This window comes from Mauremys reevesii, linkage group 2 (genome assembly GCF_016161935.1).
Source record: "Mauremys reevesii isolate NIE-2019 linkage group 2, ASM1616193v1, whole genome shotgun sequence".
Lineage (NCBI taxonomy): Eukaryota > Metazoa > Chordata > Testudines > Geoemydidae > Mauremys > Mauremys reevesii.
In genome coordinates, this window is record NC_052624.1 from 185,452,874 (window position 1) to 185,480,593 (window position 27,720).

General features: G+C 39.4%; 1 protein-coding gene across 5 annotated transcripts in view; it reads right to left on the reverse strand.

Moving 5' to 3' along the window:
* NFATC1 (nuclear factor of activated T cells 1) overlaps nt 1-27,720 on the reverse strand; it is a 143,992-nt gene that overhangs the window by 49,719 nt on the left and 66,553 nt on the right. For 4 of the 5 annotated variants that reach the window (XM_039525288.1, XM_039525286.1, XM_039525287.1 and 1 more), the window contains 3 exons: nt 27,117-27,257; nt 8,910-8,965; nt 7,291-7,423 (listed from right to left, as the gene is read on the reverse strand). In XM_039525288.1, coding sequence (XP_039381222.1) covers nt 7,291-7,423; nt 8,910-8,965; nt 27,117-27,257 — 330 coding nt within the window. Of the gene's footprint in view, nt 1-7,266; nt 7,424-8,909; nt 8,966-27,116; nt 27,258-27,720 lie in introns of all 5 variants that reach the window. The other variant, XM_039525290.1, reaches the window with a different exon arrangement.

The window sequence follows — 27,720 nt, forward strand, 5'->3', positions numbered from 1 at the left end:
CTTTGGCTTTTAAACCAGTTGGAAGAGCCTAATGGTCCAACCCTGATTACACTCACATCTTGAGTATTCTCATTGGCATCACCTGTGTAAGGGTGGCAAATGATAGCCCTTAAAATGCTAACGTTTAGGGGAGAGCTCAGGAAGCTTCAGTGATAAGAACCACAGGCCAGATTCTGCCATCCTGACTCAGGCTGAACAGTACCTTGAAGTCAGTCGGACTATTTGCTAAGTGAGATACTGCTCAGTGAGAGTTCAGGTGCCAGAATATATAGCCCTGAATTCTCAGAATTACCTTTTACAAGTGACCAGTGGCACCAAGATGGACTTTACAGGTCAATTGTAACTCTGGAGTCCAGTGTAGGAAGTGACCACCCTTAACCTCAACAGAGAGGTCTCATTATGATATGTTCCTCTGCGATCTTTGTGGGAGGCCATTCAGATCAAGATGGAGCGCTGCATACTGAGACCAGTGGGGTCCATAGCCCAAATCTCTTTATTAAAAGCCAGGATGAGCGCAATCTGCAAATGAGGTGTGGCTATTTGACTCTGGCCAGTGGCTAATGGGATTCTCATTTGAGTGAAGGATGGAAGCCCTTGCACTAGAGCTAAATACACATTGGAGGGGCAGACGGTGGGGAGGAATCCAACAGCATAATATTGGAGAAAAAAGGCTCAAAACTGAGATTCCACTTCTCCTGCTGTTCTAGAACACACTCAGCTGCTGGAATGTAACAAGAGTTGATGGCCCAGTTATGATGAATTTATCCACTGTTTAAGTGGAAACAGGAGTCTGACAAAGCCTTGCCTGCTTTTTGTTGTACTGTTAAATGTCAAAAGTAACATTCAGCCACATAGCAGCCAAAATGAAATAAATTGTAACAGCACATTGTGTAGAAATGAGCAACCATGATTCATATTTTCATCTTAAAAAAAAAAAAGTCAAGAAAAATTGCATCCAAGCCATTCCACCTTCCTTGTTATTCTGCCCTGATTAGTGAAGACTTTACTACACACCCTTCAAGAATCTTGCTGCCTATAAAAAGAAGATGGGGGAGAATGCTTGTCAATGCTGCCAATGTCATTTTTGATATATTTGAGAGTTTGGGCCTAATTCACAGTTACACTAAGCCCCTCTTTGCACAGCTTTGGCAGCAGAAAGTTGATTTACAGTGGATATAAATACAATTTACACCCACCTTCAGGCACATCTGCACTGTTGGTTCTTTGGTTTTCTGAGTTAGCCCTGAACTAACTAAAAGTGACTTTCTCTGGGGCTGAATTGTGTGGTAGCATAAGCAGCTGTGAGGGTTACTTTCTCTTTCTGCTTTGGTTTATCTGGGTTTAGCTGCCTGTCATGAGCGCTGGGTGTGTCAGTCAGCAGCTTTCCGAATGGCCTCTGCAAGCCAGGGTCTACAACTCTCCTAGTCTGTCTGTCTCTCTCTCAATCTCTCTCTCTCTCTCTCACACACACACATACACCACTGTCACCCGTCTTATCTTGCAAGCTCATTGAAGAGCAGGTCCTCTTTCTAACCTTATGTTACCTGACCTGGTGCATTTTCTGAGCTTTTTACAACCCCATGACAGGATTTGGCCCAGGTTCCCCATGTAATCCTATGATCAGTTTGCAGACATAGCAAGGATGCATATTTTGCCAGCCTCAGATATGAAAGTTCACCAAAAGTTCCAAGTTGAAATGTGTCAGGTGGCTATCAATAAAAGCTGCTTTCTATGTCACATTAAAGCTCACTGCTTTACATCTTCATTTTATTGTTTTCAGCTAATATGACTAATGTAGCATGTTAACTTAGAAAGTGAACTGCTGGCGGAAGAGGGGAGACGAAATGGAGGTGTGACTGCTAAATGTAATCACTAGAAAACTGCTGATTGTACTCCTCTGCAGCATAGTCAGGAGATTATTTTAGAACTAAGGCAGGAAGCTGAGTAGGATGCTGAAAAAAATATGCAGTGGGCACTGATCACTGATCAAAAGCACACTAAGAACTTTCATCACTTTCATACTGCAAAGCTATGAAACATTAATAAGATATATCTAGTAACTAAGTACCAGGTTTTCAGAAGAGCGTAGCACTCAAAGCTTATGTTAGATTTTCAAAAGAACTTAGCTCTTATTTAGGCCCCTAAATAAGTGGCCAGATTTTCAAAAGAGCTCAGCACACTGGGTGCTTATTTAGTTGCTAAAAAAGAAGCTGAGCTCTTTTGAAAATTGGCCCACATATGCTGAAGCAAACATCCCCAAATGTATCCAATATATTAAGCTTTTAAATGAAGATCACGCAGCTCATCACCTGCATTTAACTAAATAACAAAAGTGGTAGGGATAACATTTATAAAGTAATTTATTATTTTAAAATAATTCATTAGAGTTAAAAGCACGAGTGAAACATAGAACAGGAAATATTTTACCAACAACAATGTACGAAACAATATTTTTGGTGTCAGTGTAACAGGTACACCAACTTTTTCAACTTCCTATTAACTTCACCGATGAAACACAAAATTTTTCCTAAAAAACAATGTTTTTTAAACGGGAAAAGTTACACTGAATACACAAAACCTTTGCTATTTATAGCTTAAAATAGTGTGAAAAAACAGCCTCTTCCCTTTCTTTAATGTGATCAAGACTGGTATTTCCTGTGTCTCAGGCTATGTGATTAGACTTTAAAAATGGTAGCTTCCTGTTTGATTGATCTGGTTTTCTTTATTATATTTAACACACCTTAAAACATCTTTTAGTGCTTTAAGATAACTAAGATCTATGATCTCAGCTGCACTGGTATAATTTCACTGAAGACAACAGATTTACTTTAAACGAGTTTACACCGGTGTATCTGAGGGTATGTCTACACTGCCTCACAGCTTGAAGTCCTGGGGTGTGAACAGCAGTGCCACCAAAGTACTGCACCTTAACCCTCTTGTGTGGGCACTGTGGGTGTGAACTAAAATGTTTCTATTTTGCACTAATATAGACCTATTTGAAGAGGACTACATTAATGCAAACTAGGAACCTTTTAGTTCACACCTGCAGCATCCACACGGAGGAGTTCCAGCTCAGCTTTTTGGTGTGCACTGCTCTTCGCACCCTCATAGTCTGAGCTGTGGGGCAATGTAGACATGCCCTGGGAACAGAATTTGGCCTCTATTTTCAGATCTAATTTACAGAGACAGTTTGGAAGTCCTAGCATTCCCCCCACCCCGCATCATAACAATCTTTCCTGGACAAATAAACTCATTGATTGTTTTCCCTGCTTTGTTAAATAACATTTACATGGCAAAATGTAATGGAAGAGAGAAATTTTGGATGAACTAAAGCAGTATGTGACATCAGCACTCTTGCAGACAGCACAGATATTTTAGATGACACTAAGCCCCTCTTTGTGAGAGACAAAATCCTAAAAAGGTCTCCTTGATTTTTAATGTATCTGTTCAAAAGAAATCTGAATAAGCAGACAACTAACTCTAATAGTTAATGAATTTCTTAAAATCTTCTCAACTTTTTCCAAAATTCCATGCAACAGGACAACTTTAAACATCTGCATCTGAGACAGGGAACTAGGGCTAGATTTTCAAAGGTATTTGGATGTCTAACCCCTTTAAAAATCTGGACCCTAGTCTTATCTAGACCTTCTTAAGAGTAGCATACACGTGCTGTATGGAATCTCAAATGGATTTTTAACAGTAGCATACATTTTTAAGTGCTTTCCTTCTCTTATAACATCCTTCAGATTAGATAATTCCCCAAACCCTACTGATTATGTCCACTAATATTCCTATTAACATAAATGATTATGCTAATCATATAACAAATTCATATAAACAAAAACATATCCAATCTTACACAAAATAAAAATATTTAGCACACATACTAATGGTGTTTCTAGATGAAAATACAGTACAAATGCAGAGTTGGCTAATGCTTTTTCACAAGTAACATTACATTCTATACTAATAAAGCCTATGGAGCAAATATTGAAAAGAGGCTACCATGAAGACCGCCTTTAAAGGGTGGACTGTTGAAGGGTAAACTCATTTTGCTTTGCAGAGATGAACAGTCTACACCATTGAACAGTGGGAGCAAATTGGGATATTTTCTGGTATTTGGCCATGAAAAAATGAGCTGTGCGGACTCACCTACATCAATAGGTTAAGGAAATTGCTTATATTCTGTGTGACAGATATGTCCAGTGTATAATGTCAAAAGTTTAAAGCCTGCACGCTTCAGGGTAAAGCTGATATACAGTAGAGAATAACACTGCAGCAATATTTACAAAAAAAATCCCAATAGCCACGTAAACCCACATCTAATACTTGATGATTACTTTGACATTTGCTTGTTAAAAATCTATCGCCTCTACACTTTGTGTGATTTTGTCTGTACAAATCAGGAGGAGTTAACTGGACAAATACGCCTCTGTTATTTTTTAAAACCTTTTTACCTAGATAACATAGTAATTGCTGGCTTAATTATTTTTTTCTTGATGAGTAGAACTTTGGTTTTCTATAATATCTTGGCAAACTACAAGAAGCTTGTGAATTAAATTAGATAAACCAGTGCAGCTTAAAAAAAACCTGCATTAAATATAGCATATTTGGAGATAACTGAGTTTGGTGCTAAACTATTAGTTTAATTTTTGCATGTATATACATATATGAAAATAGTCAAGATGTCTCATCCTTACCAGTAAAGGTCATGATGCAAACAACAACAAGCATCACCAAATACAAAAATTAAACTCTTTGAATAATTACAGGCGATTACAAAAATATATTTGTCCTTACTACTTCTGTAGGCATAAGGGAGTTCGTAAACAAATCAGCATGTTTCTTAAATTTATTTATATATTATATAAAAAGGGTCTCCCAGGTCAGATTTTTTACTCTCTTACACTGGTTCTACACCTGTCAATCAAGACTGCACTGGTTTGAAGTCCCTGGAGTTACATGGGCATAAAACCAGTATCGGAGTGGTGAATCAGGCCCGTGGTGTTTCAAAAAAATGATATTGTTGTAAGGGCTCAACATAATAAAGTAGGAAATCATTCTCCATTGCCTGTTTCTTGGGAAGTTATTTATACCAGTGCAAAGAGATTGTAAAGTGCTACCAAATCCGAATGGTAGTGGTTTACACCCACTTTGCACTCGTGTACATGACTGCATAAGGTACAGGGCAATGGAGAGTCAGGGCCAGGTAGATGAAAAACAAAGGAGTATTGTTTGAAAGAAGGTGTGATAGTGCAAATAGCAGTCAGCAATGGACTTGAGATTTAAATATCTATGGAAGTTATATGGCTAGGTAAGCACTAGCTCTGGCCATCACAACAGATGTTTGCTGCTGAAGGCATCATGTAAGAGAATGATAACTCTTCTGTTTGTCATCTAGAAGAGTTACACAATCTTTGACTATACATAGACATACACACTGCAGAGAAGATTTGCATAATTAGGCTAATTCAACAAAACCTGGGGCAACCATCTCAGTAGAGTCCTACTATTACATTTAAGGAGTAATCTGCTGCTGTCAAATTCCCTGTTATTGTATGATGCTTTATTCTGAATTAAAGTCATGATAAAAGTCAGGACTGGCCTCAAACTAGAGTTGGGTAAAATTCAACATTTGTATTTGATGGCGTTTCACCTAGAATGTTTGCAGGGTTGTTTTTTCCAAGCCATATCATGCAAATCACATTTTACTTTGTGTAAAATTCCTACAAAATGGCTATTTTCACATTGGAAACCTGTGAAAAGTGTGAATTTAAGCATGTTTTCCTTGCCAACCCATTTCCCTCAACGATTAGATCACTTTCACTTTAAATAAACCTTCTTAGCTCACCAAAACAGGGCTCTGAAATTGATCCATTTTAAAGTTTATAACTAAATGTAAATAAACAGGAGTAAATTTACCTTTTTTATGATGAATATTGTGCACACCTCTCTCTTGAATGCACCTAGTATTGGTAGGTTACCATCACTTCACAGCATTTGGCAACATAAGGTTCCAAAACAGCACAGATTACCACACTTGTTGTGAAAATTCCCATACCCCAAACCTTTCATATACATAAAGGATTTTATAAGACACCTTCCGATTTCCCTTCCCCTTATGCTTTTCAGCAATGCTCCAAAGTAGGATTCAGCTGGAAAGCAATTTTCTGATTTGAATGGTAAGAAAGTAGGGGGACAGAAGGCACTTTAAGAAAGTAGCCACGTAATCTGATTTCTCTCATGGGATATCCTGGAATAGTTTCTAAGTGGTACACTGAATATCCTCTTGCATGCAGACTTTGCAAGAACCAACTGGAAAAGATGAGTGCAATGGACCTTGTTTTTCTCAAGGGAAAGAAAAATGCTTCTTGAGCCAAGCTGTTCAATAGAGAGTTAGCAATGCCCGCTCCCTCTTACTCCATTGTATGGCCTGTTCTACAGAGAGTCACTGACAGGTCCCTCTGGCCCACCAACCTGACAGACAGCAAGATGGACTTCACTTCATCTCTGACATGGGGCCAGGCACCTGTCCTGAAAATAGTATTAACTACTCCACAACCCAATCCTAGGCTAGAACTGGCCTCTCAACTCCACATTCAAGGAGCTTGTGTGTTCAGCACTCACAGTGGCCTGTAAGTAACACTGGGAGGGAGTCTCACCTCACTTTGAGACTCAATTTCCAACCCCAGAAAGGCAGGCAGGTGACGGATGGGTGGCAGGACAAATCCCATGCCAGCTCCAGCTCAGAGCACAGCACAGTTTATGGGGTGAGTTCAGAAGCATTGTTCGAATGATATGCTCTCTGGGGTTGGGGAGTTGTCTCTCAAGGAAGCCTGAAAGACAGCTCAGCAATCTTATTTTTTAAAGAATCTTTCTGCTGCCCACGGGCACAGGGGACCTTCTTTTTCCTCATATGCCACATGAGGAGATCTTATATGTACTGAGCATGTACAGACACAGGCACAATCCAGGGTCCCCCTGCGGCCACAGGCTTCGCAGACAATGAATAATGCTTGTTGTGATTTTGTTCCAACAAGAGAGAGCTCAGAAGTCTATACCACCAACAAGGAAACACTTTATTTGGAAGGTGTCTTCCTCAGACAGCAGATTAAGAGACAGCCCAGTGGGGCAGCTCACATTTTTTATTTTATAGCAATAATTACAGCCCTGAATTGCTCAAGTGAGCTACAGAATTATTATTAGTTACATTCTATCTTTTTCTGTATCTTTTTAGCAAATATTCATATCTCTAGTTTCCACTACCTGAGGTTAGAAATATATTGTTACCATTAGCAGGAAGATACGTGAATAGCTGGTACTGGCTTCTCTTCCGCTTTCCGTTGCAGACATAGAAATTGACCTGAACAGGACTGGTAATTCTCTGATTGCGGAAAGGTGGTATCTCCACCACCAATGAATTCTACAGAAACAAACATTAGAAAGTCAGTACATATCTAAGACAGTAGCTCTGCACAATAATACGGGTACATCAACTATGGGAATGTCTGCTGAATTCCCAAAGAGAGAAATATCATCACTGCATACCAACTGGTGAGCAAGCCTTGGTGGGACTGAAGGTTGTGCCTGCAGCAGGTTTTTTGGGTCCTTTCTGGCTAACACTTCCTGCAGCTCGGCCTAGATTTGGGTTTCTTCAGCAATGAGGTTGATTACTGGGGTCAGAAGTGTGAAGGAAGGATAACCAAAGCTGTACCACATGTATCATGTTTGTAGATGTTACTTGCCAAGGATTTATACTTTTAGAGGAGTAGTTTCCAGAATGATGAGATCAGAGTTGGGTATTACTGGGTGACATTTGTTTGAGCTGCTTTGATGCCCAGTACGGGTACTATAGAAAGAACAGAAGCTTTAAATGGTGTGATTAGCGCTTACTCTTGGTATCACAAAAAGATTTTCCTTTTTAATACTTCCATGTTCCACAATGAAATATTTTTATTTAACATATTTCTCCACCCATGTCAGTTTGAGGGGTGATCTTGTCAGCTCTTCTCACCCCAGAAAGGTTAGGCCTGGTCAATGCATAGCTGGGAAATCTCAAAAGGACACCAAGTGCTACAGGAAGTGGTGCTGGTGATCCCTTAGACAGCTCTCTTCCCTGAATTACTAGTGGAACAATGTTCCAAAAGGGTGCTAAGAACAAACTTAGCTGCTGACGGCATCAACTTTTAGACCCAAAAGTAAAACTGTGGCTCTGTTTTTGATCACCAAAAGACACCAAGGACTTTTTTGAATGAGTAAGAGTGACTGATAGTGATTAGTATCCTGGCTGGTTTCAGATTCAGGTCTTTAAACAGTTTGCCCACATTTCTCCTGTAGTGGATAAATTATTCTTCACTTCTAATAAATTGTTTTGTAGGATTTCTGGACTGGAAGAGAGGCTGTGCTTCCCACCTATAAATAGCTGCATTTCAGGGATGATTTCAGTGATCCAGTCTGTAAAGATGTATGCTTCTCAAACTGTGAAGCTGGTCTCCTATGGAGCTTCCAAATCTTTCTGGAGAAGGCACAAGGAAGCCAGAGAAAGTGTTGTGTCTGGTGGGTTTTTTTGTTTTTTTGGCAAAAGCAGAATCCAGAACTGTATTTCTTTCTTTGCTGAGCTCAAAGTGGAATTGAGCCAGCAAAAAGAAAAAATAAGTCACAGGCTGGCCCCATCCAGATATTGAAAATACACATTCCAAATGCATTTATTTTCAGAACAGATTTCATTGAAGGCCTTTTGTCCCCACTCCCATTAAAAGAAAGGTTTCCAAGAGGGAAGGCCTTACTACTTGGTCTGTCAGGGTTGGGAAAGAGTGCCAAAGTCTTGGAAAGCCCACTCTAGAAGAAGAGTGCTAGAGAAATGAAACGTATTTTTAATGGCGGTGTTACAATATTTAAGGCATACTTACTGGTTTGCACATTTCTTTGTCGGTTTTGGCTTCCATTTCCCACACATGGTGACCATCTAAAAGACAAAAGAAGAAGAAAAATAAATCTAGTTCTGTGCTTTGTTTTCTCCCCTTCAGCCTGAGCCTACAGCTGTTGACACGTTATGAAAACTCTGTTGGGGTGGAGGAAGAAGGAAAATAGTTCTGTTGATGGGTTGCCCAAACTTTGCCCAACCAAGAAGGCACATAAGTAACTTGCCAGGAGCATGGGCTCCCATTTAGTTTGTTTAAAAGGGAGGGAGCATGGTCCAGTGGACAGGTTACTAGGATGGGAGTAAGGAGAATGAGATTAAAATCCTCCACTAATACGAGTAACTCACTTCACCACTCAGTTTCCCCATATGTAAAATGGGAATATTGATGCTTGCCTCCCTTTGGATAGTGTTTTGAAATGTATGAATGATAAATACTATCAGAGCCAAAAGTTAGGATTTAAAAGGAGCAGTGTAATGAAGGGTATCAAATTATAGCTGTCCTCATCTTCAATAGGTCCCAGCATGCGATATTCTATTTTGATATGAGCAGCCTGACATGAGCTGTTCAAGTTTCTGCTGCTTAGATCAAGCGGGAGCATTGCTGGGAAGTGTAGTGTCTGTGCGTGACACCTCCACATTAAAGATCGATGTACACCAGTGAAGGATCTGCTCCTAGTATGTCTGTGGGTCACATTGTAGAATTTTGGGGCTGCATCTGGCTTGCAGGCTGCGCTTTGGCCAGTCCTGTTCTATTAGTTCAATGTGTCCACATGAGATTAATTTTAAACCATGAGGTTTAGGTTTTCTGGTGATTTCTTTTGGGAAATATTTGTTTTTGAAAAATTCACTGATACAGGAACAAGTGGTCAGTGAGGAGATATTTTGTTTTTTGTTTCTCGGTGCTTCAAAACTCAACAGCAGGGAAATGAGAAAAATAATACAAAATGTAAGATTTCCATTCCCTGAGCCCAGAAAAGGAAAAATATGTACAAATGGCCACAAACAGATCGCTGTCTGAGTTCAGCAGCAGGGGCACTTGTGGTTTAATGCGCATGAGATGTCATTGGAGTGAATGGGAAAATTAAACTTGATGTCATATCTTTTGTATATTTATTGCAGCATTGGGACATGCAAATGCAAATATTAGTTATTTTGAACTTCACCACACAGCTGTTCACATGTTTTAAAAAACAGCGTCTCTGGAAGGTACCAGTGAATGCACTTTTTCTTCTCTCTTCGCTTTCATGCCAAGGATGGAGGTGACACATTTAAAACGGTCTGATTTATTACAAATGTCTGTAAATAATATTTTTGTGTACACCACTCCCACTGTGAAAGGAATGCTGTAGTGGAACTGGCTTTTGGTGACTGTTTTTACGTCTAAAATTATTTCTTTTTAACATAAAAAAAGACACACAGTGTGAATGCTACACACTTTGAGCACAGCTAATTTGGAATGGTTTCTATTAGAAATAATCAGCATATATGCCTTAGTTTCTTCCTCCATTTTAAATCAGGCCACCAAATAAAAATTAACAAGAAAAAATCTCTGCAGTAGGTACTGTAATAATAGGGAGAAAGAAGAGAAGAATTAGCTATACCAGCACTCAAATCTTTCTAGCAGTGTCTTTTAGGACTGCCAGGATTAAACAGACCTCGCAGGAGTACTGGGGATAACTTTAGAATTAATCCACCAGATGCTTTTTCTAAATTGACAATAAAAAAACCTGACCACAATCCGTCAAACTGGGACCCATCTTTTCTCCATGAAAAAAAAAAAGTTAAACTGAAGTCAAAATTCACATGATTATGAAAATATCAGAATTTTGACAGCACTACAAACTATTCAGAGTTACAGTCTGCTTAGGAACCTCTGCTTTAGTAGTGTTTTTACCTAAAGAAGTGCAGTCTAGTAGTGAGCATGTGTTAAATTTGCCTTTGTAAGTGGATTACCAAACTTCAGGTTTTTTTCTTATGTTTAATTTCCACCTTGCAAGATAAATGACTTGAGTCAGGATTCTGTTTTTATTTCTTGCCAATATTTTTGTAAAATTCAAAATGGCTCCTTCTACAGCTAATCTTTCAATTACCTCATCCAGTGCTGCCATTATGTGCTTTTGAAATTTTTATGATGACAAAGAGTGAGTTTTTTCAGAAACATTTTAGATGATATAATTTAAACTGTTCTATATAAAATGTTTATTCTTTGGCTATTATTTAGAAGCTAATAAGAGCACTAGCTTTTGCTCCAATAAGAAATTCTCTTGAGAATGTCCAGACCTTTGCTGTTTAAGGGGGCGGGGGAACAGACGACTCATTAAGAGTTAGTGACATTTCATTTAACCAAAACATAAGGAGGAGAAGTTGTTATGAAGCAGAGACAAAAAAAGTAGACAATTCTTCATGTTACGTCTGGTGAACCGAGAAGGAAATCTCAACGCCCACGGACTGGGATCAACTCCAGGAGGGAAACCTTAGACCACTACGTCAACTTCTCACAGTAAACATGTTTTGCAGGTTTATACAGTTCAGCTGAAATTAAAAAAAGAAAAAGAAAAAGAAAAGAAAAAAAAAGATGGGAATGGAACAATTTGTGGGGGCTTGAAACATTTGCCTCTCTCAGGGAAAAGTATTTTTCTTCCAGTGCCACATATGCCCAGTATCCTACCAAGTATGTAGGATACCGTCTCTTGTCAGAATGTGCCTGAGGAGTGAGGACCGATAAACCACAAAAGTTTCCATTGTAAGTCTGCCACATCTGCATCAGCCTGGCTGACTCACAGCCCAAGGCAACTCCCTGCTTGGCCAAGGACCAACAAAAGTACACCAGAGCAATTTATACCTTTCCAAAATGCAAATAATTCAAATTACAGACATAACACAAAGCTGAAGCAGACACATTTCAGGCATTCCCGTTAAAGTTTACTCTCTGGAATTACTGTACCCAAATGGGCAGTTGTTATACAAAAAGAGAGAGTCTTTTCCAATTTATTTATTTATGTTTACAAAGTATTTTTAAAATCCGCTCTCCAAATCAAATGCCTCGTTTCAGTCAGAGTGTTTGTTAACATTGTGTTACGGTATATTGAAGGGATAGACGTATGGGAAATCTCTCTCCAAAGCTCACATTTTGCTTCTCTTTTGGATCAAGAGAATGCCTCAGGGTTTTAATTTTTTTGCACGGGGAAGGGAGGCACGCCACAGAGAACATAGAGCAAAGCCCAGCGAAGTTACTGGAGATTAAATCTTGGCCCCACTCTGGGAGTCTTCAATGGGCTTTGGATCAGGCCTAGTGTGAGGAACCAGCTACACAAACAAGAAAACTTCTATGCAAGCAGGAAACCGTTTGGCTCTTTCTACTCAGGATGGATCTAAGAGTCTGGAAGGGCAATATTAGTGTTGTTTGTCATAATTTACAGCTGGTGATCAGTGTAATTGTCAACTGAAGACACAGGGATTTGCTAGGAAGTCTGACATTTAAAGACTGATAACTGTGATGTGCCGTTATTGAAGCATTTTCTGTTCTGAGTGCACGTCATCCAGCTCTGCTTTAGCATACTTTTTCAGTCTGTGGTAAGCACCTGGAGTTACTAGTGATGAAAACACGGTACACCTACTTCATTAGTATGGGTTTTTTTGAACTTTTCAATATACAAAACCCATTTAAAATGGAATGGCTCAACAGTGAATGGTTCTTTGTAGTTCACTCCTATCAACTGCTCACTGCAGAGTTAAAGGAAACTGTGCAGATGTCCAGAAGTAAAAATATTCTAAATCATTAGGGAATTCCCTGCAGCATGAGTCACAGAAACGGCTTCCCCACCACACCCAACTAGAAGATTTCCACATAAAAAGGCATTGTAGGCCTGTTTTAACACAGCAGAAGCGCTAAAAGAAGTTGAGTAAACCTCACAGTATCAGTTACTTAGATATATTGTGGTTTGTTAGGCTTCAGTATTTTTCTTCACACAGCCGTAACTTAGAGTCAAAAAGCTATAAAGGCTTTCCAAAGAATTGTTTTGCTGTCTTCTAATCCTTATTGGTGTATGTCAGAAATTATCTTTATGTGTCTCTAAGACTGTGTTTACTTTCTACACACCAGAACATTGCTTTTGAATAGCTAAAGGTTTAAGAGATCACAAGAATCAAACCAGCAGTTTAGCTGGAAGATTACATTAACATGAAGATTTTATAGGCACACAAAAATTAAGAGGAGGAACAGCAAGATCAAAGAATATGCATTATCAAAACAAAAAAGAACTAGAAACCAGAAAGCATATGACATCTGTGTCTGGTGATCACTCCAGCTTTGCCTCCATGAAATGGACATAACAGGAGACTTTGTAGACACTTATATTGTCTTGCTTTACTTGAATAGATTAAAAATATTCCAGCTTCCCCAATAAACATTCGCTCACTCAAAGACATAGAAAAAAACAGATATTATCTAGGATTTAATTGCCTATACTTTGCCTCCTTCCAGTCTGCAGTTAAGCCGAGCTTGGCTGCAATGGTGAATTGGGCCTGTAGTTTTTTTACGCGGATACATTTTTCAACCAAAGGTTTGGAACTACTTTCTCCTAAAGGAGCCCATTGTTTGCTTAATTGTTGTGAGTTTGCTGTCAACACTGATTTCCTGAACAGCTCAGTTCACCTTATAATATAGGAGATCCACAGCAACTGTGCAATACTGGGGTCCAAACAGAGACATTGTTTGAGCAGAATATGGCATGACCATATGTTCTGATTTTTGGGTGCCCTACAGACAAAGCCTACCCTACCCTTATTCAAGTTAATGTGTATTTCACTGCCATCCAAATCCTTCCGCATTACAGGAGTCACAAGTTTTAGATTTATCTTCTAATCATTCATTCCTTGTGAAGTGTGTTCATGTTATCGCTTGACGTGGAGATGATTGATTTGCAGTTATATCCTGAGGGAAGGGTAGGTTTCTATGCTAGAGGAGAGAGTGGATATTAAGTTGGACTCCTCTAATTCAGAGCTGCAATCAACCAGCCTTGTGTTTAGATACCATCAGTTCTCACAAGTTAAGCAGGCTAGGTCAGGTGTGTACTTGGATAAGAAAACTCAAAAGGAAACCTAGTAGGGCTGTCGATTAATCGCAGTTAACTCGTGGGATTAATTTAAAAAAATTTAATCACGATTAATGGCAGTTTTAATTGCACTGTTAAACAATTGAATACCAATTGAAATTTATTAAATATGTTGGATGTTTTTCTACATTTTCATATATATTGTATTCTGTGTTATTGAAATCAAAGTGTATATTATTTTTTATTAAAATATTTGCACTGTAAAAATGATAAACAAAAGAAATAATATTTTTCAATTCACCTCACACAAGTATTGTAGTGGAATCTCTTTGTCGTGAAAGTGCAACTTACAAATGTAGATTTTTTTTTGTTATATAACTTCATTCGAAAACAAAACAATGTAAAACATCAGCACCTACAAGTCCATTCAGTCCTACTTCTTGTTCAGCCAATTGCTAGGACAAACAAATTTGTTTACATTTACAGGAGACAGTGCTGCCCTCTTCTTATTTATAATGTCACCAGAAAGTGAGAACAGACATTTACATAGCACTTTTGTAGCCAGCGGTGCAAATATTTGTAATACAAAATAAATATAAAGTGAGCACTGTACGCTTTGTATGCTGTGTTGTATTTGAAATCAATATATTTGAAAATGTAGCAAACATCCAAAAATATTTAAATAAATGGTACAGTAACTCCTCATTTAATGTTGTAGTTATGTTCCTGAAAAATGCGACAAAGCGAGACGATGTTAAGCGAATCCAATTTCCCCATAAGAATTAATGTAAATGGGGGGGTTAGGTTCCAGGGAATTTTTTTTTCCAGACAAAAGGCATTGTACACATTTTAAACAAGCAATTTAATACAGATATAAGTTTTAAACAATTTTAAAGAAACAATTTAATACTACAATCATCATTGCTGAGTATGAAGCAATGGGAACATCATTGCTGAGTATGAAGCAATGGGAGGTGCCCCCGCCTTACCCCACTCAGGCACAGCCCACTGGCACTGGAGACAATGAGGCAGCCAAGGAGGCTGAAGGTGCTGTAGGCTAGGAGAAGTACATTGTGCAGCAGCAGCAGCAGCTTCCCCGACCGTGCAAGCACCAGGGCGGGGGGGCTCAACCCTCGGCTCACCCACGCCCCCCCTTCCCTCAAGCCCTCACTCTTAACCCACCTCTTCTCCCCCCACACCCTCTCCCACTTTACTCCACACGCCACATCCTCGTTCCTCCCCGCTCCCTCCGCTGCTTCCTGCCCGTGGCAATTAGCTGGTTTGCGGCATTCAGGAGGCAGGGAAGGGAGGGGGAGCCTGCACGCTGAGTCCTCGCTCCTTCCCCCTCCCTCTTGAATGCTGCAAACCAGCTGATTGCCGCAGGATAGGAGGCAGGGGGAGCAGGGGGAAGGCGCTGATCTGCAGGTCCCTCTGGTGGGCAGGAGGCGCTGGGAGGCGTAGGGGAGCTGATGGGGGGCTGTCAGCTGTGGACAAAGCAGGCAGCCAAATGATGTTATAGTGGAGCATTGCACAACTTTAAACGAGTATGTTCTGTAATTGAGCAGGGACGAAAGATCAAAACAACGTTAAGCGAAAGGACATTATGCGGGGGTTACTGTATTCGCTTATTGTTTAACAATGTGATTGTGTGATTAATCACAATTAATTTTTTTAATCACTTGAAAGCTCTAAAACCTAGTAACTGTAGGAGATGATGCTGATGATTCAGAAGGTGGCACTCTTCTCTCCAAGTCAGTACTGAACAAATGCTCCCCACTTACTGTCCTACACACACTGCTAAACAGTTGCTTTATCTCACACCAGAAGTGGCTACATTTCAAGGCTCAGAAATTCATAGCTTCTAAGGCCAAAATGGAACATTATGATCATCTAGTCTGACTTGATGCATGACACAGAACCTAACCCAGTGATTCCTCCAGTGAAGGGAATTATTCTTCCCTGTACATAACCAAATACTGCTGGGCTCAATAACTTGGTGAAGTTGATCACTCTGTACAGACTGTGTATCAGTTTACATCTGTAAAGAGCTTTATGATGGGGTGTGCGCTAGCAAATACAGAAATATTAACAGCACTGGCTAAGTAGCTGTTTGTCTCTGGAAGAGTATAAAAAGGGAAACAGTGCTTAGAACAACACAGGAGAATGCCTGTTGTATATTCAATAAGGGCCTTTCTTTCAACTTCGCCAACACCACTCGGCTTCTTTTAGTTTAGTGGTTTCTTAGATCTCCACTACTAGGGACTAAGTAGGAAATTTGGCAAATCCCTCCCTCCCCCTGCCATCTATGTAAATAAAAGGGTGTAGGATTTGACTAGAGCCAAGTTCAGAGCAGCTCCATCCTCTGCATGCAATCAGTTCCTCTCCCCAGGCTGGCAGCATCTCCTGCCTGTGCCCACCTCAGTCTCTCCCTCCCCTCCTCTCCCTGCTGTGGGCTCAGTCTCTGTTCTGACACCCTTATCTGCCAGTGCTTCTCTCAGCCATCATTCCAATTTTCTCCTCTGGTTATATTGTTTTCACCATTGGCTCTTCCCATTCCCTTTGTCAAAAGGGCAACCAGCTACATGCTCCCTCCTTCCACCTTTTCCCTCTTCCCTGCCAGAGAAACCCCTCCAGATAGCAATTCCCTCCCATTGTCTCTTATATTTCCAGCCATTTTGCTCCCCATGACAAGGAAGAACCCTTTCATCTGCTCCATTTCCCTTTCTGTCTGAAACTCCCCCCAACCTGTTGCCTTTTCCCAGAGAAGTCAGGGCCTACTGGGGGAGAATGGCTGTGGAGGAGACAAAGAATGAGAAGGTCTTCTGATAAGTATCTGGACTTCTGGATGCTGAATTCAAACCCATCATTACAGGTTCACCTGTAACTGGAATATATTTATTTTTATGATGATGATGGCCTTTTAGGTGTATTTGTATACACACTTTTGTAATGTAAGGCTGAGTTTTGTGCTCCTACTCCTATGTATTTTTTGCAGATTTGAGCTGAGTTTCGTATTCAAACGCACACACAATCTCTGATGTAAATGCTAGTTATTTTTTCTTTCAAAGTTCTGTTTAAATAAAAAAAGCTTAATTGAACAACAAAATGTTGTCGAGAACCCATGTAATAAAAATCAGACAAGAGCCTGCTTCTTCTATGTTTCACAGCATGTGTAGGCACCCACCATCTGAAAGTCAGACCCCATTAACTTTTCTCAGATTGCGAGTTTCTCAACGTTTCTCAAACCCAGACACCCCCAAAGCAATAGCATCATGTTTACCTCTGAGTACAAAGCACTTCGCAGTGTCTATAAGATGTATCTTCTTATCTAACTTTATTACATGGTTTCTAGAAAACTGCATTATTTGGGGTTTAACTAAGCCTTTGAAATTAACTATATTTTGAGACTGATCATTTAAATAAGTTTCTTTGCTAAAAATTGATTGCAGAAACAGAATTTGGAGTTCTACATTTTTTTACATCTCGTTGGCTCTCAATGATTCTAGATCAAATATATTCAATTTACAAGTAAAATCATAGTTTTTTCCTCCTCTTAATTCTCAGCCCTGAAAACTCCTTCTGGAACATGAAATTCAAGCTGAATAGTTTCCTTTCCATTTCCTCAAATGGTTCTTCAGACCAAATTCTGCTCACAGGTCTAGCCATGTAATGCCTCCATCTTCAAATTATACTCTTTCCCATACAATCCTGAGCCAGCTCCCTCAGCTTAATCCTGCATCTCATCCTGTCTCTCAAACTTCTCTAATGCAAGTCTTACAGTCAACAAACTTATCACCACCAAAACTGAACTCCAGATCTTCCCTTCCAAGAACTACTCCTTTCCTTCCATGCCCTCGGTCATCGTTGACAGCTCCACCCTCTGCTCCCTAAGCACTTGGGCCTGTAACCCAGGAGTCATCTTCAACTTCTCCTTCTATCTTGTCTGGTGCAGCCAAGTTGGGCCCAAATCTGGCCACCTCTCATCCAGGCTCGCATCCTCTCCCATCATGACTGTTGCAACCTCCTCTCCGGCCTCACCAACACCTACATCACTCTTGGATCTAGTCAAAATAATAAGTACATCTTCCTTGCATGTCAATCTGAGTTTGCCACTCTCCAATCCTTTTGAATCCCTCCACTGGTTCCCTCTACTCTAAAAACATCCAGCTCAAGCTTAATGCCCTTGATACTCCCTCCCTACTTAATCTGCCCTCATCTCTTATGTCATCCTCCGCAGCACTCCTCTCCGCAAATGATACAAGCCTTGACAGAGCCTCTTATTCTCCCTTAACTATCTTTATACTCTTTCCTATGCTGTCCTTTATACATGGAATGCCCTCCCTGAACAAACCCACTATCCTCTCCTCCTTCTCTCTCCACTTCTACCATGCCACCTACATGAAATTAACCTACTAATAAGAGATACAACTGCAAATGCAGGGCACAAATCTGTGTAGAAAGGAGCAAGTTTATAGTCATTTTTCAATTATGTTATCATCCCTCCTAGGCTGGTGTCCCATCCCACCTCTCGTCTGTTCATTAGCTCCAATCCCTCAAGGGTCAGAGTTAAACCTGTGTGTTTGAGTGGCACTCCCTCCCAGCTGATCAGGTTTGTTTGCAGAGTAGCAGGGAGTGGGAGAAAGGAGGGAAGAGGAAGGAGCCCCCTTGCCAGCTCCACACAGATGTAACCTAAAATTCACAAGAATGCTCAAACAATTGTCTGGCAACTGGACTTGTGGTCTCTGGGTCACTGTTTTATTTGAAGGAATGTTGGCAACTCAGCCCAGCCAACCATAGATACTGCCAGAGAACCTGTCCCTACTCAGTTCAGTCAACTTCTGCACATCTGAATTTGCCATTCAGTTAAACCTAACTGAAAATGTGATTGACAATACCAGACATTTTCTAAGAGGCATTTCTATAGGACCACACTCTCAGCTTTACTATTGGGATCTACAGTTCTTTAGCTCACTGGACCTTTACCTATCTCTGTGGATGGCGTGTGCATCAAATATCACCGGTAACATTAAAGTGATGCACTATATACATTAATATAGTATTTAAGGATCAGATTGTACAAAGCTGAAGTCTGAGGTCTGCACACAAGTAACACCATTGCATGCACAAAACAGATGCTTTATCCCTCAAATGGCTAGGCAGCTCACTACATTTTCATGTGCAATTGCAGTAGCATGCAACTGTAGGCATGCTTGCCTGCATATCTTTTGCCTCTCTTTAAAAAAAACAAACCTGTCCTTAGTCTACAGTAAATGCTTGTACTTGACCAAAGGCACTTAAGGAATACTAACTGTGACAGAGGCACCATAGTGAGGCTTGGTGATGATACCATCTCATGTGTACAGATGCTGTCCCATTTTATCTTTATCATTCCTTAGGCTAAAAAGCCAGGGAAATCTGAAACATGCTGACAATTCCTACAAGCTACGTCATAGCTACTGCATAGGCATGAAAAGATTCAGCCATCTAATGACCTCATTATTTGATGACACTATCAGTCCAAGGATATCTGTTTCTGGTCAATGGCCAGAAACCTCCTAAGCTACCAACAGATCTCTAGGAACAAGGTACAAGTGACCCTCACGTGAGCTCTGTGCTCCCAACTATATGCCTCTCAAGTTTCTAGTCTCTCTCACTGCACATGAGCCAGTGAATAAACCCTTAGTACTAAGTGGAATGTGTGTGCTGACCTCTGATAAACTGGCGGACAAAGACAAAATTATGTAGCATTTGCTCACCTATTAGGGCATTATGCCACTTGCTTATTTATTATATGAACTACAGTTTGATTACTGGTATGTAACATTACCCTTTTTTGCCCCCCAAACTGTGACTGCTACTGGCGATAGAAAGAGCAATGGAAAGATCTCTGAGAATGTAAGATCTTTTACCGAATGGAGCTCTGCCAAAACGCTGGTCACCAGTCTCCATGTCACATCTCATCAAAACAGACTCAAGCGTGAGCTTTCCAGTGCATCAGAGAAAAATGAAAAGCCCATGTGATTCCTCAGAATTGTCCATTACATGCAAAGGTGCTTCAGGAGCATATCAGTTATCAGATGTTTTGTAAACTAATTCACCTCATGCGACAACACTGCATTTGAATGCCTGCTGTATGAAAAGGCTTTTGCTTGGGCAATATTCAGCAGGCAAAGCTGAGATTTCTCAACAGTTTTCTATGCTTTTAGACAGAAGTTACACCTTACAGCAGCAGCACATTGGTTCTATTCTTTGCCAGAGATTATGAAAATAGCAAAACAATCTGAAAAATGTTTGTTCACATTTCTAAATGAATACGTGTTGGCTGTAGTCCCTTCCCTTTTGTGTTTGCTGTCTGTGAACATTCACTAGGCCAGGTTTTACTAGCACAAATGTTTATAATGGGTGAATTTAAGCTTGCCTGGTGAAATACTTGCTGAAAGCAAATTTAAATGTACTTTCTCTGAGCATATGCACCAGAAACCTGATTTTTGTTAACTATCTTAAGTCTTTTCTATAGTACCCATTACTAGAGCTGAGCAAAACTTTTTGGGTGAATAATAAATTTACCAGTAACTGCATTTTGGGGGGCATCAAAACTACTAGTGAATTTAGGTCAAATTTGGCAAACAGTTTTGGGGAAAAAATTGAAATGTCTAAATGTTTTGTTTTAACATTTTGAAATGAACTCTTTTGATATTTCATTTTAAATCAAACATTTTGTGTAGAAAATGCCATTTCAGATCAACATTCCAAGCATTTCACTTGATCTAAACAAAATTTTGTTCCATCAAGAAAAAAAAATCTGTTTCAGTTGTAAATAAACAGAATTTCTCCCCATATTTTTCAGTTCAACCACCAAACCAAATATTATATATATATATAAAAATCAGCTATTTGCTTGGCTCTGTCCCTTACCATGGCATCTAACTGTATAGATTTTAAGAGCTATGCCTGCCCTATCAAGGAAGAGAAACAGTCACAGCTAAGCAACAAGCAAATGTTTGATATAGCAAGTGACAGAATAAATGATATTTACAAAAAGCTTTGTTTAATAGCTTCTAATAATGACTAAATCTCAGAAAATCCTGTTCTGTTTGAGATCATTCCAGAAACAGGAAAAAAGATGCCATTCTTTGGAGACTATAACATGCTCAAAGTTGACTGTCCTTAGATATTATGCCTAAAGTCTATGAAGCCTAATATCTAAGGACAGTTAGCTTTGTAGCTGGGTCTCAGAATATATAGGTGCTAGTAATCATTGCTGATTTGATGTTTGAGTAATTAACAACATGTTCAAAACCACTGAAGTCATACAGAGAAACAGCAATACTACTATCTTGTGAAATTTACTAATATCCATGAAAGAAGTATGAGAAATGCTTGGGCACTTACATTTGTCATGGGAAATACAAATGTATATCTTTGCCCATAAAGAGATACCTCTATAAATTAAAGGTAAAAAAAAACAAACTAAAACTTTGGTTTGAATTTATCTGGAAAAACATCTTGCTCACTGAACTCCTACCTTTCAGATTTAGCTCTCTTACCTCCTGATCTGGTCATTAAGCATAGAACCAAATGAGTGTGTATGGGGCTTAAAATGCATTAGTGGAATCCTGCCTTACTAAAAAAGATACGGAATATACATGTAACCCTGTGAAGAACTATTTGGCATCACAGCTGAAAAGTCTGGAGAATCTGAAAAAGTCTGCCAGTAATGAGCATTTCAGTCCCTTGAACCTAATCTGTTTGTCTCCGCTGTCCTTTGGTGCTATGGATCTTGGTTCTGTTCCTGGCTGGTTGTGAGCTGAAACTTTTTGTGAGCTATTCTGAAGAGAAGCTGTTATTTTACTGTCACAATAATTATATACTCAGTTTTGTGGGTCATCATCCATAATAATACTGCTGTAAGGTAATCAGCAGCATGGTCTCCAATATGGTGATTTCTGGGGTTGGTATGGGACTATCTTTGTGTTTCTTTGCCTTCTACAGCTAGCAGATTAATGCTGCTACTTAAAAACTAGTTTTGAAAAACAAATTACTCAGCTTCATCCCCTGTAACATTAGAACAGAACCTATGTTCTTTGGAGTCATTGTGTCAGAAAGGAAATATTTTGTCATTTAAGCTCAGTATACTTCCTCAGAAAGCAAATGTGTTTTCTTCTGTATCAAATTATGTAAATAAAATGCATACCTTTTCTTCATGTGTAAATGCCTGTATACAAATATTAAGGTGTTTTGTGCTTATGTGCTGTAAGCGTCTAACTAAAATTGTTGAGCATCTAATGTCTGAAGATGATAATATAAATAAACAAACAAACAAACAAACCAGGCTTCTATACTGTGTCTAATGTCCAACAACAAAAATTGAGACACCCAGAATCACCTGTCATTTTTGAAAATCTGGGTTTTTTTCTGTTTCAAGCAGGAGGAGAAGACCACAAACTTTAAATGGAGAGGTAAACTGAAAAAGCAGAACATACATAAGAGTAATGTGTAATGAACAAAGTCATTGTGGGACCCACTGAAGTCAGGGAATTCTGAAGCATAGCTGGCATACACATTTTAGCTACTACTGTAGCTGAGTTTCTTGGATATGAATTTTATATTGACTTTCATTACTGGAAAATATGGCCTGATGTGCAAGCAATAAAGGATTGACCAACATTCTTTGAAAGGCCTTATTTCAGTACTTGGACTTTTTTATGATAATATAAAAGGTCTGAACATATTATAGTGCACTTCTGAAGAGACACATTATTTATCTTGTAAGAGCTGCCTTGATGCTGTGCTGTATTACAAAGAAATTCTACTTTTAAACAAGCCCTTTTTAATACAACTAAATCACCTCAACTAACCACTTTCCTCTCCACAAGAGATGCAGCGTCTTATAGGCTGTGTTAGTATTTCACATTGTTTCAAACACTTCTTTGCTGAAAAACAGTAATTAAGGGGTTAATTGAAAACACGACTCTGCTGCCTCCCTAGTTCAAGAACTGACTTGATCATTCTTCAGGGATTCCCTTTTGTATGAGTCATTGTTAAGATAGACAGACTCCCCACGCAAAGAGGCCAGGATAATGCCATTCCTCAGGAGATTACAACAGCTGAGGGTTAGCCCTTAAAGACAGAACACTCAGAACTCATGCATGGGAAAACATTCAGTGGACTACAATGCACTCAGTGGACATAAAGAAATTATTCAGACAAAAATCCCATCCTGCATTAACCAATTAAACATGCAGAATATCACGATCTTATTTGCATTACATCTACACCCTAGCCTAGGGATTTTGCCTGAGTAGGGAATATTGATAGAACCCACGTAGCATAATGTACAATTATACATAACTGCTACATTCTTTTTTTTTATGACTGTAATTTTTCACAAGGTCTATTACATTTGTAATAGCTGAAATCCTAGAGTTAACTGCTACCCAGTAGAAATGTGATCAACATTTAGATTTAACAGTAACAACAACAACAAAAAAGTGAGTAATATATCTAGTAATCTTCACAAAGATTAGTAACCTAACTTTCTAAGTGGGGGGGGGGGAGGGTGTGGAAGGGGAAAGAGAAAGACTGACTACGTTGGAGCTCTATTTGCCCTACTTTTATTTAAAAGTATAATTGCTAGATGATCCCATCAGGAGAATGAACGGTGATTGAAATTATTATTTGTTTAACAATTTAATAAATTTAGTGATTTTGCTGAAGAACAATTAGGAAAAGCCTGTCACTGAGACAATGGTGTACCATTCTCAATTGTTTTAAATGTCATGTTACATTAGGTGATGCAGCAAATGAGGAACTGAGCCTAGGAAACAAGCGGAAAAATAAGTTAAGTAGACAACCTATTTAGCTTCACTTTCTGAATGTCACCATGATTTTGGCTAAGGGATTAATCATTTCACAGTGGAAGGCAGATGCTCTTCTTGCTACCTTTTATGGGATCTTGGATCTCCAGGAGGTCGTGTCACTAGGAAGGCCCACAATTGAGCTTGTCGAGACTTGGGTTCAGTCCTACGAAGCGCTGAGTGCCTCTGACTCCCATCAACTTTTATCGGTGTTCAAGGTCCTGCTCAGCGCCTTGCAAGGCTGAACCATTTGAATGTACCCAACAAGGTTTTCATCATCTGAGTACAACAAACCTACTCAGATCACTTAAATTGGACTATGATTTTAGCCTCAGTTATACACCAGATGGGACTTTCTAGTATAAACAGATGGAATACTTACCATTGATAGCAAAATAGCTCCTGATTCATTAGACAATTTGGGGGCAGGGAGGGATTCTTCTGATGTATCCACATGCAGAGGGAACTCATAGGATATGGATCTCCCCCTACTCACAATCCCATGTGCCCCAGGACTCTTCCTGTGGGTTTTTCTATGTGAGGTGGAAGAACTCTATTATTTACTTCCACTTCAGCATACACATAGATATTATTGATATTAAATACTTTGTACTGTGCTCACCTGTCCATTGTTTGATTTATTATTACATTTTTTTAAAAAATTCTAAAAAATTATATTTAAAAAAAAATCCTAAAAAAATTACATTGTAACCTCAGAGTTACAAACACCAGAGTTATGAACAGACCAGTCAACCACACACCTCATTTGGAACCGGAAGTATGCAGTCAGGCAGCAGCAGAGACAAAAAGAAAACAAAATACAGTACAGTACTGTGTTAAATGTAAGCTACTAAAAAATAAAGGGAAAGCTTCCAAAACAGGTTTGCGAAGGTAAGGAAACTCTTTCTGTGCTTGTTACATTTAAATTAAGATGGTTTAAAGCAGAATTTTTCTTCTGAACAGTAAAGTTTCAAAGCTGTACTAAGTCAATGTTCAGTTGTAAACTTTTGAAAGAACCACCATAATGTTTTGTTCAAACATTTCGAACATTTCGGAAACAAGAACAGGAGTACTTGTGGCACCTTAGAGACTAACAAATTTATCTGAGCATAAGCTTTCGTGGGCTAACTCTGAGGTTCTACTGTATTTTGGATCTGATCTTGCATTCCAGGAGCCTTCAAAGCTCCCCTTGACTGCAACCAGGGCTGCCCAGAGGATTCAGGGGGCCTCGGGCAAAGCAATTTCGGGGGCCCCTTCCAATAAAAAAAGTTGCAATATTATAAAATACTATATTTTCGTCGGGCCCCCTGTGGGGCCCAGGGCAAATTGCCACATTTGCGGCCCCCCGGGTGGCCCTGACTGCAACTGGATTTTTGTTTGAATAAGAACTGCAGGATTGGGCCTTTACTTGGATGCCTGTAACTGAAGGCTGCATACTGCAAATTTTGTTTTTGGCATGTAATATTGCAAAAGGGGATAGCTTTATATACCCAGGCGATGTTACCTGCAGATGACTGGAGAGCTTCATATTCAGAGGTACCCTTTAAGGATGACCTTTCAAAAAATTTTCCAATGCAGTGAGAAAGTAAAGCAGAAAAAACATGCATCAAAGTGGACAACCTTTAAAGCAGTTTCCTTCCTGTAATGAGTCCAATCTAGGTTTTCATTTTTGAAATGTCATCCTAACCCATTTTCATACATGGGGGACTAAACAGTAACGAAATAATCTTTTCTTCCCTCTTCCCAATTCACGCAGACTCTGGAACTTATATTTTTAAGTTGTAATTCTTCCACTTTCTAAAAAATAGACAGATATTTGCATTACTGCTTAGTCACATCTGGCCAGATCCTCAGCAGGTGTGAAATCAATGTAGTTCCGCTGAAGTCAAAAGTTGCCCTTTGAAGTCAATGGAGCCAATTTGCACCAACAGGGAATCTGAGCCATTCATGTTAATGGAGCTATTCCTAGGTATAGTTTTGATTACCTAAACTATGCCAAATCAGAACCCCATTGTGAAATTTCAGACAGGCTCTTTGGGTTTCTTTGAGTGGGTCAAGTTCTGAAGGGACCTCTCTGAAATAAATTCACATCTCCTTTGATTTGTTAATGAGATTTGTTAAGAAGATTCCCTGACTCAGCACAAACACACGCCTCCCCCAGACATACCATTGACAATAGTCATGCAGCAGGGAAGTGCAGTCTTACTGGAACTTAATGAATGGTGAGGGTTAAACAGACAGAATGTCAAAGCCTGCACGTGAACTGCTGTGAGATGCTAAGTGCTTGAGAAGCTCAGAAGACAGCTTACAGTTCAGGGGTTTGCAGCAGGCTGCTGTGGAATGTATGGTTTGTGCCAGCACCAGGGAAACCCTTTCCAAAACAAGAATACTCCTCCTCCATAATTATCTCCTTTCAGAGCCTGCCTTTTACTCACAGCTCCACTCTAACCATCATCTCATCAGAAATAAAATACCATATTTTGCATCATCATTACATGAACTACAATCCCTACAGATGCTTTAACCTAAAACTTCAAATAGGGCCTAATCCCATAAGGTACTGAGTGCTCTCAATGCTCATTGACTTGAGGGTGAGTTGGGACACTCAGGCTGCTAGAATATCAGTCGCAGTAATGATAAACTTGATGAATAAAAGTGTGTGTGGGAGAGAAACCCTGGTTCTTAATGGCAAAAAATAAAATTGTCCCTTTGAAATGAATGAGCCTGCACTGGACAGGCTTTTGACAATGTTAATCCTCTGAAACCAACACCTAATAAATCATCAAAGCCCTTCAAGGCTTACATTTTCTACACAGCCTGGCACTGAGGATTAAAGGTCAATAAAAAAATTCACCACAAAAGGAAAAAAACCCACATCCTCTTCCCCACCAAACCTACCACACCAAGGTGCTGACAATGTGATCTCCCCACTAATTATAAAAATGTTTAAGAAGCAGCAGTATCTTGCAGGTTTTCGCACTAAAATGTGATGAAATTCTTAGAATGCCTTTGACAAGAATAACTAAGAAAACCTGCCAGGCACAATTGTGGTTTGCTACAAAAATAAACGCCAAACTCTCACTTTCAGTGTCACAATTGCATTATATACAACCATAGCATGACATATTGCTGAGATCACCTACACAGTTCCACCCAGTGACATGGAAAACATGTGGAAGAAAATGGGTTGACAGTGTTTACATTACCACCATTCAGTAATCAAATTTCCATTGGGTTTCAAAACAAGAAAGGATGCAGACTGTCTATTTTTAAAGAAAATACCTGGCGCTTTCTCCACAAAGATGACTTTGGAGTCTTGTAGAAAGTTATGGCCAGACAGTATAATTTTTTTCCCTCCAATCACAGGAAAGCTGTCAGCACTTTGCTTCTCCACCAAAGGCAGTTCCTGGGCAGATCTTTGAGCTGGAAAGTTTTAAAAGGAGAAGAAAAGAAAAAACAACCACAGACACACACATACAAAATCAGTAAATATTGCTTAAATAAGTGACCCAACTTTTATGTTTATTAGACAAACTGAGTTTGATATAGAAACTCAAGAAAGTACAGGAGGTCTATAGGAAACTCAGTGTACAGTTGGTTTTAAGTGCTTTAATTATAAACAATGCTTTTACTAGATAAGATACTATGGATTCAAAAGAACCATACAAAGAACATTCTGTTCAATGAAAAAAGCCAGTCTGTTTTGTGTTACTTAAGACGGTATGTTTATTTTATTTATTTTTAAAGGAATTTCCCATAACATAAAGCCATATTCTATCATACCTATGCCAAATATTTATATGGCACTGAACTCATGATCTCAGTAACCCAGTTACAGACTGTGGCTGGAGAGCATGGTTCTATTAAGCTCTGAGTACCAAATTGC